The 13,590-nt window shown below is 43.1% G+C and overlaps 1 protein-coding gene across 1 annotated transcript in view; it reads right to left on the reverse strand.

Annotated features, from left to right (window-relative positions):
* The window catches only part of lrrk1 (leucine-rich repeat kinase 1), a 266,364-nt gene that overhangs the window by 124,484 nt on the left and 128,290 nt on the right, over nt 1-13,590 (reverse strand). Inside the window, exons 16-20 of the mRNA XM_060941094.1 lie at nt 7,656-7,820; nt 6,700-6,872; nt 6,483-6,603; nt 909-1,068; nt 428-704 (exon numbers count right to left, since the gene is read on the reverse strand). Coding sequence (XP_060797077.1) covers nt 428-704; nt 909-1,068; nt 6,483-6,603; nt 6,700-6,872; nt 7,656-7,820 — 896 coding nt within the window. The remainder of the gene's footprint in view (nt 1-427; nt 705-908; nt 1,069-6,482; nt 6,604-6,699; nt 6,873-7,655; nt 7,821-13,590) is intronic.

Consider the following 13,590-nt stretch of genomic DNA (forward strand, 5'->3'; position numbering starts at 1 on the left):
CTTGAAAAATAAAGATACATTCTTATCATCATTCCATATTTTGTTGCTTTATTTGTATTTTGGGGAGTTTTGTTTTAGAGTAGAGTTTTTATTTCGTCCTCGGTTGGTTCAGCAACACGCTCCGCCATTTTGTTTTTCTCTACTCACGGTATATGAGCTGATAACCGAGTAGTAGAGTAGCCAATCAGAGCGCACGATTGCTCATATCCAGTGAATGTGGATAGAAGAATAAACGATATGCTCTAATGTGAATAACTGAATAATTACTGTGATTGAAATGGTAATGATTAAGAAAAGCAATTTGTTCACATATTGGCTAATTGTGAAAAAAATATATACTTTTAATATTAGGGAAAGGAACATGACCATGAAAATCATTAACTAGCTATGAATGATTAATTAACTGGACATGGTTCTAGATACCAACCTGTTGCTGGCGACAGGCAGCGCGATCTCAAACTTGGCGAGGAATTGGAAGTACTGCTCCTCAGTGTGCTGGGTAAAGCCGGTGCCAATCAGGAGCATGCGCAGGTCCTCGGTTCGGATCAGGCCGTTACGTGCCACAGAGCGCGAGCTCTTCAAATGCACGATCCGCTCTAAACATTCGGCTAGCCATACGGCATCCAGGAAGTAAAGCTTGCACAGGCCATGACTCGTATCAGGGAAGTGCAACACAGTGCCCGTCTCGATTAAAAAACTGATTGCTGTCAGAGTGCAGAAACAGTGCATAGCATGTCCATAAAATATAAATACGATTGCAAAGAATATTAAAAGAGGCTCTTTAAATCAGTCTAATAAATCAGGTTTAAGTGAATTAAATGCATATATGTGCTTGAAATGAAGGACGTGTTAAATGAAACATTATTACAGCTGAATAATTCTGCAATTATGCACTAAGTATTAATTACCAGTCTGGAGGTCCTCGTAGTCTTTGATATCACTGCCTGGGCTTTGTTCAATGATCTGCTCCAGCTCCAGATCCGTCAGATACTGGACCTCGTCTTCTGCATCTCTCCTCTGACTCTCTGCTAATACGGCCTCCTGAAGGGTCAGGTAGCTCTTGGGGATCTGCAGCACATGTGCACGCGCACACACAGAAACAGGAATATCCATGTTATTTGCCATCATTATAACCCCATCTGTCAACAGTTAATGCGAATACAGACAAAATCACAACAGTCTCGATACACCTGTGATCTCTGTGGTCCAGTCCACAAAACGAATATATTCAGAATAAAAACAATTTTCACTTATGTCTTAATTCCTATATCTCACAGGCTTCGTTTGCCGTGTTTAAAGTTAGAGGGTGTCGTTTTGTCTGCAGACATGGTTACACCCCCACATTACCAAAAACAGCAGGGAGGAGTACTGGATCTCCCACGAGGCACCAAATCCAGAATGAAAACCAAAAAGAATGCAGCCATTTTTGTTTTCTTATATGCCACACCGCAGAGTCCAGCACAGCTTTCCATGCTTTCCTTGCTTAATAGCATGGTGCACAGTAACAAACTATATACTCTTCTTACTTCAGCTGATGGCTCACTATAACAGTACATTCTGAGCATCATTAAAATTCTTACATGAAAATATTTAACTTTGCGACATTTATTTTTGATCACGGCTGCAGAGTAGGAAAAAAAAATAATGCATGCAGCTTTGCTAGTCTGTAAGCCAAAAAAAAAAAGACAGTTTCCTGCTGAAAGTCTACACTTCATGCACCAAATGCTTTTGTCAGCAGACAGTGGAGATATACGGGCATCTCCTGCCCAATATGTCAGGTATCCTCAGTTTTAGATGCTTCTGAGGAAACCACTGTGATTATAATCTGCAAATATTGCGAGAGCCAAAACCCGTGGAGATATCAGCACTCCACAGCTCAAAATCAAACATGCAGAAATATGTACAAGTACACATTTATCTACCTGAAAGAGCTGAAAAAGCTTGCCAGATCTTTTAATGTTTCACAGCATTAAGTCAAGTCAAGTTTATTTGTATAGCGCTTTTAACAACAAACATTGTCGCAAAGCAGCTTTACAGAATTTGAACGACTTAAAATATGAGCTAATTTTGTCCCTAATCTATCCCCAATGAGCACACCTGTGGCGACGGTGGCAAGGAAAAACTCCCTCAGACGACATGAGGAAGAAACCTCGAGAGGAACCAGACTCAAAAGGGAACCCATCCTCATTTGGGCAACAGCAGACAACATGACCATAACATTAACAGTCCTAACATAAAGTCAGCCTCATCGATGCTATAAACCCTCCACCGACGGAAACCCGAGCGCAAAACCACTCACGACAACCGCAGTCCCAAAGTCAGCAAGTCAACTGCAGCCCTAAAGCTCGGTATTAAACTTAAAATGATACTTGGATGTTCAGTAGCAATTGGTTGCTATGTTTTATCTCCAAATGCTGCTCCAGTCGATAGGTAATGCTCCGGATAATGTGTAAGGGGCATCTTTGCTAGATAGCTAGCTAAGGTGCTAAAAACATGTATGAATTAACATGAGTTAGCTAGTTAACAAACCAAGCAAGCTACTGAAACTCCAACAGGATTTGGATTAGTAAGCTATCCTGTTAATGTTACCTTTCTTTATATACGATTGACAGTTGACGTACTTCAAATATTCAACTATCCAAAACAGTCTTCTGCTATTAATAGTCAAATGTGATTGTTCTCGTTTCTTAGAAAAAAGTTAGTAAAGCATCCCTAATGTCTTTTTTTTTTCTTTTTTGATCCCTAGCTTCTGGATAAGGGTGGGCTTGTAGCCACTACATTGTTGCTACGGCTAGATTTTGGGTAGTGCTTCTCAGTGCTTGGTGGTGAGAAGGGTGTCATTCCTTTGAGCTTGAGTCTCCAATCTCTCGTCATTTGCTGCCTCCAGAAAAGTTTGTACGGTAAGTCGCTGGCATTTATCCCGCACACGTGGCTGAGCCACTGCAACCTTTGACTCGACTTGGATTTCTTCCTCAGTCATAGGTTGCTATTTGTATCCTAGTTTAATGGTCTCATTTTGAAGGTGAGTGCAGAGCGAAAATCACCAAACATTTCATTTGTAAGACTTCACTTGTTCATGATCACGAACAGCGTCCGCATTTCCAACCCATAGAACAGTATTGGCAGGATTAGTGTTTGTATATTTTCTTGATGGATTATGTTTATTTTTCAACACTTGAGTAAGGCGAATGCTGTAGCAGCCTGTTTGACCCGACAGTGAATCATGGCTGTGGATGACACCTTCTTCTCCAATACCAGTGACCCCAGATATTTAAACCCGTTGACCGATTTAATTTGGACTCGGTTGCCAGGACCTTGGTCTTGTCTGCATTAATTTTCCAGCCATAAGACTGTGCATGCAAGTCCAGTTGCAACATGTAGAAGTTTCATAATGCAGATGTAAGAAAGCAAAGAGATAATGGAGAATAGTGAAGACAAATATTAAGGATTAAAATATATTATTTCTGTTTGTTGGTGGTTACACCCTGTGACAGAGTGATCAGAACTGAGAATTCAACAGTATAAAGAAGATATAACATGCCATTACAAAGAATTAAAAATGTGCATTTAAGAAGAAGAAACCTTTACAGTGGGGCAAAAAAGTATTTAGTCAGCCACCAATTGTGCAAGTTCTCCCACTTAAAAAGATGAGAGAGGCCTGTAATTTTCATCATAGGTACACTTCAACTATGAGAGACAGAATGGGGGGAAAGAATCCAGGAAATCACATTGTAGAATTTTTAATGAATTAATTGGTAAATTCCTCGGTAAAATAAGTATTTGGTCACCTACAAACAAGCAAGATTTCTGGCTCTCGCAGACCTGTAACAACTTCTTTAAGAGGCTCCTCTGTCCTCCACTCGTTACCTGTATTAATGGCACCTGTTTGAACTCGTTATCAGTATAAAAGACACCTGTCCACAACCTCAAACAGTCACACTCCAAACTCCACTATGGCCAAGACCAAAGAGCTGTCAAAGGACACCAGAAACAAAATTGTAGACCTGCACCAGGCTGGGAAGACTGAATCTGCAATAGGTAAGCAGCTTGGTGTGAATAAATCAACTGTGGGAGCAATTATTAGAAAATGGAAGACATACAAGACCACTGATAATCTCCCTCGATCTGGGGCTCCACGCAAGATCTCACCCCGTGGGGTCAAAATGATCACAAGAACGGTGAGCAAAAATCCCAGAACCACACGGGGGGACCTAGTGAATGACCTGCAGAGAGCTGGGATCAAAGTAACAAAGGCTACCATCAGTAACACACTACGCCGCCAGGGACTCAAATCCTGCAGTGCCAGACGTGTCCCCCTGCGTAAGCCAGTACATGTCCAGGCCCATCTGAAGTTTGCTAGAGAGCATTTGGATGATCCAGAAGAGGATTGGGAGAAGGTCATATGGTCAGATGAAGCCAAAATAGAACTTTTTGGTAAAAACTCAACTTCTCGTGTTTGGAGGAGAAAGAATGCTGAGTTGCATTCAAAGAACACCATACCTACTGTGAAGCATGGTGGTGGAAACATCATGCTTTGGGGCTGTTTTTCTGCAAAGGGACCAGGACGACTGATCCGTGTAAAGGAAAGAATGAATGGGGCTATGTATCGTGAGATTTTGAGTGAAAACCTCATTCCATCAGCAAGGGCATTGAAGATGAAACGTGGCTGGGTCTTTCAGCATGACAATGATCCCAAACACACCGCCTGAGCAATGAAGGAGTGGCTTCGTAAGAAGCATTTCAAGGTCCTGGAGTGGCCTAGCCAGTCTCCAGATCTCAACCCCATAGAAAATCTTTGGAGGGAGTTGAAAGTCCATGTTGCCCAGTGACAGCCCCAAAACATCACTGCTCTAGAGGAGATCTGCATGGAGGAATGGGCCAAAATACCAGCAACAGTGTGTGAAAACCTTGTGAAGACTTACAGAAAACGTTTGACCTTTGTCATTGCCAACAAAGGGTATATAACAAAGTATTGAGATGAACTTTTGTTATTGACCAAATACTTATTTTCCACCATAATTTGCAAATAAATTCTTTAAAAATCAGACAATGTGATTGTGGCAGTGGGGGCGTGGTCAAGCGCCGGTCTGTGACAGGAGGGCGGAGTCAGGGAAGGTAAGTGGCAGAATCACTACACCTGACTGCAATTAACCTGTTTGTGTGTGTCTTCCCAGTGACCGCGCCCTATTTAGGGAGGGAGAGCAGAGAGCAGAGGAGCTCTTCCTGAACCAGACGCTGAGTGTGTGTGTGTCTGAAAAGTGCATACCTAATTGTGATGCTGAAAAGTGTGGCAATAAAGCCTTCTGTCAAACCTGATCTCTGTCCTGCCGTCCTCTGTGCTCCACCCACGAACACTGAACCGTTACAGTGATTTTCTGGATTTTTTTTTCTCATTCTGTCTCTCATAGTTGAGGTATACCTATGATGAAAATTACAGGCCTCTCTCTTCTTTTTAAGTGGGAGAACTTGCACAATTGGTGACTGACAATTTTTTTTGCTCCACTGTATTTGTCACATGCACACTTCAGTGAGATTCATCCTCTACATTTAACCCATCTGAAGCAGTGAACACACACACACACCCAGAGCAGTAGGCAGCCACACTACAGTGCCCGGGGAGCAGTCAGGGGTTAGGTACCTTGCTCAAGGGCACTTCAGCCCAAGGCTGCCCCATGTTAACCTAACTGCATGTCTTTGAACTGTGGGGGAAACCGGAGCACCTAGAGGAAATCCACGCAGACACCGGGAGAACATGCAAACTCCACACAGAAAGGCCCTCGCCAGCAGCTGGACTCAAACCCAGAACCTTCTTGCTGCGAGGCGACAGTGCTAACCACTACACCACCATGCCGCCCATTTTAATCGACTTTCTATTTGGATAATTGAGTCATACACTCATTGGCCACTTTAATAGGAACTTGTTCTTGATTCTAAGATTCCTGTTCTTGGCTGGCAGGAGTGAAACCCAATGTGGTTTCCTGCTGTTGCACGCTGAGATGCTTTTCTGCTCACCATGGTTGTAAAGAGTGATTATATGAGTTACAATATCCTTCCTGGCAGCTCGAACCAATCTGGCCATCTTCCTCTGATCCCTCTTATCAACAAGGCGTTTGTTTCCACCCACAGAACTGTTACTCACGCGATGTTTTTTGTTTTTTGCACTATTCTGTGTAAACTCTAGAGACTGTTGTGTATGAAAACCCCAGGAGATCAGCAGGTTCCGAAATACTCAAACCAGTCCGTCTGGCACGAACACCCACGCCACAGTGAAAGTCACAGAGATCACGATAATTTTTTCCATTCTGATGTTTGAACTGAACATTAACTGAAGCTTTTGATTTGCATCAGCATGACTTTATGCATTGTGCTGCTGTCAAGGGATTGGCTGATTAGACAACTGCATCAAACCGCAGGTGTATGGGTGTACCTAATAAAAGTGGCCGGTGAGCGTATGTAGAGAACATAAAGGAACTAAAGCATACCAGTCTTCCGACCAGTTTGTGGCAGCTGGCTGGGTTACTGATGTCCTTCATGGAGCAAGCCACCTGATACAGGAGCCTCTTGAGACTGTCCATGCCTTCCAGGTTCTTACATGACACCTCACTGCCAGAAACACACAAACACACAGCGTATGCTAAGTTCAGTTCATTTTAAATAAATTCCTGTGGTGTTTCACAGACTTGAGATGCTGATACTGACTGCAGGTGCTTCCAGGTGATGTCGGGATATCCACTGGCTCTGGCACCTGACGGCGTCCTGCACAGCGCCAGGATGTAGGCTCTCAGCGTGGCAATTCGTTCTGTGCGAAACTTCATGTCGATGAGATCCAGATGTGTGCCGATGACAAGTACTGCTGAATTTGGGGCACGTGCCTGCCACACACAAAATCAAAAACATAAACCAACATATCTCCCAAATGCTATCATAACTCCCATATGCTCCCTGAATGCATATGAAACCTGGTCAAATGTCTCCTTTTGATTTCCTGTTCTTACCAGACACAGACAAAACTAAATGAAAGCTTGGATCTCAGCCTTTTTCCACTACTGCATTCTTGAAACTGATTGTTCAGAAAGGGTTGAGTACTTTTCTCAAGCAGCAGCTCTGACAGTAGTGCCAGCTGTAACTCACATCACAGGTTCATATTATTGAGTTCATTCTGATACAGTACTGTTTCTATAGTAACAGCTCATTCACAGGAATTTGCATGCCTGGCGCTTGACATATTCTATTAGACATAAGCTGTATAATAAACACATTAAAACCATTCTTATTTAACAAAGAAAAACATGCAATCTTGAATATGATGTTTTCTTTTAACATTTACTGAAGGAGTTTTAAGTGGCAGTGGTTTTTGTAATGATCAATATGTTTTCCACCTCAGGAAAACTGACAAGCTGAGATATTTCTTTTTTTGCCTTATTTATGCGAAACAGAAGCATGAAATATTGTTCATTAATATTTTAAATCACTGACAAGCTGCTGTGGTATAAGAGTTAAAAAAAACCCCACTTGCTTGTATTGAAGAATAATCAACTTCAGGTCAAGAGTAACTCTGCTTTGCATCAGGATGCATCACACTATGTGATCATTGATTATTTTCCCATAAGAGCATACCCCCAACATGTTTTATTTCTTACTGCGGGTTTTCTCACCTCTATGTTGAGCAGCCAGGACTGCAGGTTAGCCACAGCCTCCTCTCCTAGCGCCAGGTTCCAGACCACCACATACAGAGCTTTATCCGTGAAGAAACACTGGTTCACAGTGGACATGCTGGCTGGACCTCCAATGTCCCACACGTTAAAGGACACAGAGTCGATCTGTTTGTATAAATATTTGGCAGTTAAAACCCTCATGCCAGTTATACGCTACAGTGAAGTGTCAGTCAGAGTAAAGTAATGTAAAATTCATTACAAACTGTGTGAACTTTTTGAGCAATGTGTGCAAAGCTTGCTAAGAACTTGCTAACGGTATTGGAAAACTCTAACACTTTTGAAAGCCCCTTTGATGTTTGATATTCATTTGATATTCATATACAGACGTGTAACGAATCAATTCTACCTTGCTTTTTCATTACAAAAATGAACTTCAACTAAAATAAATAAAGAAAGAAGAGATGTCAGCTCTACACAGGAATTCCAAGTACTAACCAGGCCCTTATGGCACATAAGGCAGCCTCTCGCACATAGCCCATGGCCTCTCGCTTATTATATAGCTCGGGTTACAGTGGGGGGGATTGGTCCTCTGGTAACTACAAGAGTTCGACTCCCTAGTCCCATCTGTATTGCAGCATGCCTCGCCAGATGGCAGTAGGTACCATTTTTATGATGGTCTTTGGTATGACCCGGAGCGTAGGTGGCCAAGTGGTTAGAGCGGTTGACCGCTAAGCAAATGGTCCCTGGTTCGAGCCTCAGCTCGACGGGGATCTGGGGCTCGCTCCCTCCCTGTCCACCCAGCAGTGAATGGGGACCTGGTGGAAACACTGGGGAAGTTAAAGGCGGCGAGGAAAGGAACTGGCCACCCTACCTCACTATGCCGATGGCCCAGGACAAGTGCGCTCTCTAACAGGCACTCCCCCAATGTACGAATCGTATATGGGACTCCCCTTTGCCTTTGGTATGACCCAACTACAAGTAGAACTCATGATCTCCTGGTTGAGAGGCGGACATGCTAACTGCAAGGCTAAATTGTGGTTCTACACAGGAGTTAGGCATACGTATGAAATCCATTATTTCATCCAACAGCAGTATCAGAACTGCACAGACTGGACAAATAAAGATGACTCACATTGAATTAGAAGATTCCCCCATTAAAGACTGAGATGTTGGAGTCAAATCTTAAATGTATCACCCAGCCAACCAGGCAAGTGGAACCTTCAGTATGCTGCCCAATCCCATGCTTTGGTAGTGAGCAGTCTGGGCAGCATGGTAGCGCAGTGGTTAGCACTGTCGGAAACCTGCTGGGTTTCCTCTGGGTGCTCCAGTTTCCTCCCACAGTCCAAAGACATGAACATTAGGTTAACTGGCTACTCTAAATTGCCCATTGGTATGAATGGCTTTTTGTCTCTGTGTTAGCCCTGCAACAGATTGGTGATATGCCCAGGATACACCCCACCTCTCACCCAAAGTCAGCTGGGATTGGCTCCAGCTTCCCCTGCGACCCTGATAGACAAGTGGTATACATAACGGATGGATAGTGAGCAGTCCATGGTTATTTATTGATGTAATAATGTGCTTTAGACTAAATATTTTACTGGATTTTTTTACTGGACCTGTGTCAATGTACGGTAACATGATTGTTTTTGATCGATAGATTACCACGAGGCTTCATAAATGATTTACCTCAATTTTGTAGTTGTTTGTTTGTTGGTTGGTGGTCTGACAAAGGCATTGATTGTACCTGATGTCATGATTGTATCTTGAAATTGTTTGCATCAATTGAAATCACAAGAATCTTAGCTTTCCAAAGACGTCACGAGTACCCACTTACACATACCGTGAGTTGGCCTAGTGGTTAGTGTGTCCGCCTCTTGATTGCGAGTTCTACTCATGGTCGGGTCATACCAAAGACCATCATAAAAATGGTACCTACTGCCGTCTAGCAAGGCACGCTGCAATAGAGATGTGAGTGGGGAGTCAAACTCTCACGGTTACCAGAGGACTAGCCCGCCACTGTAACCCTAGCTATGTAATAGGCGAGAGGCCGAGGTCTATGAAAACAGAGATCGGTGCCGCCACATGGCGTGGGAAGGGACTTTGACCCACTTACACATAGCAGCTGTGTACATATTCTGACATCTTGCACATGGAATTTAATGGGGATAAGTACATTAATACAAACACAAACAAAGAAAATTTCTAATGTCAAATATCATGTTCTTGCACCTTTACCACATTCAGCAAGCTGCTTGGCAACATTTTCAGTGAGGTTTTCTCTTGACATCACACATAAAATATATTATTTGTGCCTTGCTTCAGTCTTTTTTTTTTCTTGACAACTTAAACCATGGAGTGACTACATACAGTGTCACACCACCGTGAAGCACATTTTATTTAAATAAACTTTCTGTTTTGTGGAAGTCAATAACAAGACATTTTTTTTTCTTTCAGTAGTTGTTGAATGAGAGAAGGAAAAAAAAAAAACGCTGGTGACGTGTCCATGTAATCTTCTTGTCCTGGGAATCTAGGCTACTGATTTGTCCACCCCAGCTATATCATGACTATAATAACTATAAGGATTTCCACACAGCTCCAGGCCTGACACAGGGATTAAGATCTGGACTGCTTCAGCTGAGGAGACAATACAGTGCTGAACAACAGCAATGCTAACAGGACAAAAACTAAACTCTATAACAGAACAACTACATTGGTTTTGTTACTACACAGACCCAATTAGGGCAAGAATGACTTCTTGTCTAGAAAATACATGTACACATTATCAAGGGAATAATTTCTGGGGAAAAAAGCAAGACCTAGAGTTGGAGTTCAAATACACTCACCCTGTTAAAGCTACCATGAAAAATAGCAGGAATAAAAAGGCGGCAGGAGGATTAGTTATCACAGCTGTCTGAGCTGGAATAGGGACAGTCTCTGGAGTTTTAAAAGTTCTGCGTATTGTGTGCATGTGTGTGTGTATTAGAGTTAGGCTGTTAATGATCTGTGTACACTCACTATGTAAACACGTGTCCATCTGTATCTATGAGTATGTGGGAAGCTCTAATTTTAAAGGGGTTAAGTTCACTGTGTCATGGGGTTTGGGAGATTGTTTTTACATGATGAGATACAGTTAGGTCCATATATATTTGGACACTGACACAAATTTTCTTTTTTTACCTGTTTACTGAAACATATTCAAGTTATAGTTATATAATGGACATGGACATAATGGCCCGGTCACACCGCCCGAACTTTGCTGGAGCGTTCCTGGAGCGGTGAAAAAAATTCATCACCGCTCGTAACCGTTCGCCACCGTTTAACAAAAGTTGGCCCCCGTTAAAGCAACGCCGTATACGCTCGGCCACCGCTGATGTTTCTCGAGGGGCCCTCCTACCGCTCCGAAAGTTTTGAGCTGCACAAAATATTGCGAGCGGTTAGGAGGGAGCAATTTTCCGCCCCGGCAAAGTTCACCCCCGCTCCACCAACGCCCAGTCAAAGTTTGGCACCGCTAGACGCAAGTTCGTGGATGCTTGGGTCCGCTAGGCCAACGCAGAAATCTTGAACGCTGGACCACCGCTGCTTCGCCAGCGTTTTGCCCGGGCGGCGATTAAACGTTGCACAAACTTCGGTGGAGCGGTTGTAAGCGTTTTACGAGCGGACACGGGGTTGCTGGAACGGTGTCGGGCGTTGAAGCAGCTATCCATGGCGGCGATGAACTTTGGTTTGGCGTTGGTATAGAGGTGTCGGAGCGGGACCAGAATTTGGCTATAAATATGGGGAGAAATGGACCAGGAGCTCATTTGGAATCGAGCTGCCGTTGAGTTCAGACCTCATCTATATCGAATTTGCTCAAAGTTACAGTAAAACTGTATCACCATGGATGCTGAGAGACTTGCTATGATTGGTGCTAAACCAACTTTATACCCCCGCCGAGCCAAAGCCCGCATGCGCAGAACACCGCTATACCAACGCTCGCGTCACCGCTAAACCAACGCTCGCTACCGCTAAAGCAACGCTAAGGCAACGCCGGCTTCAGCGGTGCACCGCTAAGCCAACACCCGTGTTTTCGCTTTTTTTCCCATTTTGTGCGCGGTGACGAGCGTTGTCGAAATTCGGCCCCCCCTCCCTACCGTTCAAGGAACGCTCCAGCAAAGTTTGGGCGGTGTGACCGGGCCATAAAGTTCAGACTTTCAGCTTTCATTTGAGGGTATCCACATTAAAATTGGATGAAGGGTTTAGGAGTTTCAGCTCCTTAACATGTGCCACCCTGTTTTTAAAGGGACCAAAAGTAATTGGACAATTGACTCAAATGCTATTTCATGGGCAGGTGTGGGCAATTCCTTCGTTATGTCATTCTCAATTAAGCAGATAAAAGGCCTGGAGTTGATTTGAGGTGTGGTGCTAGCATTTGGAAGATTTTGCTGTGAAAAGAACATGCGGTCAAAGGAGCTCTCCATGCAGGTGAAACAAGCCATCCTTAAGCTGCGAAAACAGAAAAAAAACATCCGAGAAATTGCTACAATATTAGGAGTGGCAAAATCTACAGTTTGGTACATCCTGAGAAAAAAAAGAAAGCACTGGTGAACTCATCAATGCAAAAAGACCTGGATGCCCACAGAAGACAACAGTGGTGGATGATCGCAGAATAATTTCCATGGTGAAGAGAAACCCCTTCACAACAGTCAACCAAGTGAACAACACTCTCCAGGAAGTAGGCGTATCAATATCCAAATCTACCATAAAGAGAAGACTGCATGAAAGTAAATACAGAGGGTTCACTGCACGGTGCAAGACACTCATAAGCCTCAAGAATAAAAAGGCTAGATTGGACTTTGCTAAAAAAAAAAAAATCTAAAAAAGCCAGCACAGTTCTGGAAGAGCATTCTTTGGACAGATGAAACCAAGATCAACCTCTACCAGAATGATGGAAAGAAAAAAGTATGGCAAAGGCGTGGTACAGCTCATGATCCAAAGCATACCACATCATCTGTAAAACACGGCGGAGGCAGTGTGATGGCTTGGGCATGCATGGCTGCCAGTGGCACTGGGTCACTAGTGTTTATTGATGATGTGACACAGGACAGAAGCAGCCGGATGAATTCTGAGGTATTCAGAGACATACTGTGTGCTCAAATCCAGCCAAATGCAGCCAAACTGATTGGTCGGCGTTTCATAATACAGATGGACAATGACCCAAAACATAAAGCCAAAGCAACCCAGGAGTTTATTAAAGCAAAGAAGTGGAATATTCTTGAATGGCCAAGTCAGTCACCTGATCTCAACCCAACTGAGCATGCATTTCACTTGTTAAAGACTAAACTTCAGACAGAAAGGCCCACAAACAAACAGCAACTGAAAACCGCTGCAGTAAAGGCCTGGCAGAGCATTAAAAAGGAGGAAACACAGCGTCTGGTGATGTCCATGAGTTCAAGACTTCAGGCAGTCATTGCCAACAAAGGGTTTTCAACCAAGTATTAGAAATGAACATTTTATTTACAATTATTTAATTTGTCCAATTACTTTTGAGCCCCTGAAATGAAGGGATTGTGTTTAAAAAATGCTTTAGTTCCTCACATTTTTATGCAATCATTTTGTTCAACCCACTGAATTAAAGCTGAAAGTCTGAACTTCAACTGCATCTGAATTGTTTTGTTCACAATTCATTGTGGTTATGTACAGAACCAAAATTAGAATAATGTTGTCTCTGTCCAAATATTTATGGACCTAACTGTATGTCTATGACCCAGAGCTCTGTGAGTCAGAAAGGATGTTCATTAAACCCACACTATCCACCGCCAGTACTGGGGTCAGAGGTCAATGTCTACAGTGTTACCCATTCTTAAGATGTACAGTTATAACATACCACATCTTTGTAAAAAAATTTAAACAGAGAAGCAAGAATTATGAGTTGAAACGATATTTTCCCAGGTCTTTA

The sequence above is a fragment of the Neoarius graeffei genome, chromosome 15, assembly GCF_027579695.1.
Source record: "Neoarius graeffei isolate fNeoGra1 chromosome 15, fNeoGra1.pri, whole genome shotgun sequence".
In the NCBI taxonomy this organism is placed as follows: domain Eukaryota; kingdom Metazoa; phylum Chordata; class Actinopteri; order Siluriformes; family Ariidae; genus Neoarius; species Neoarius graeffei.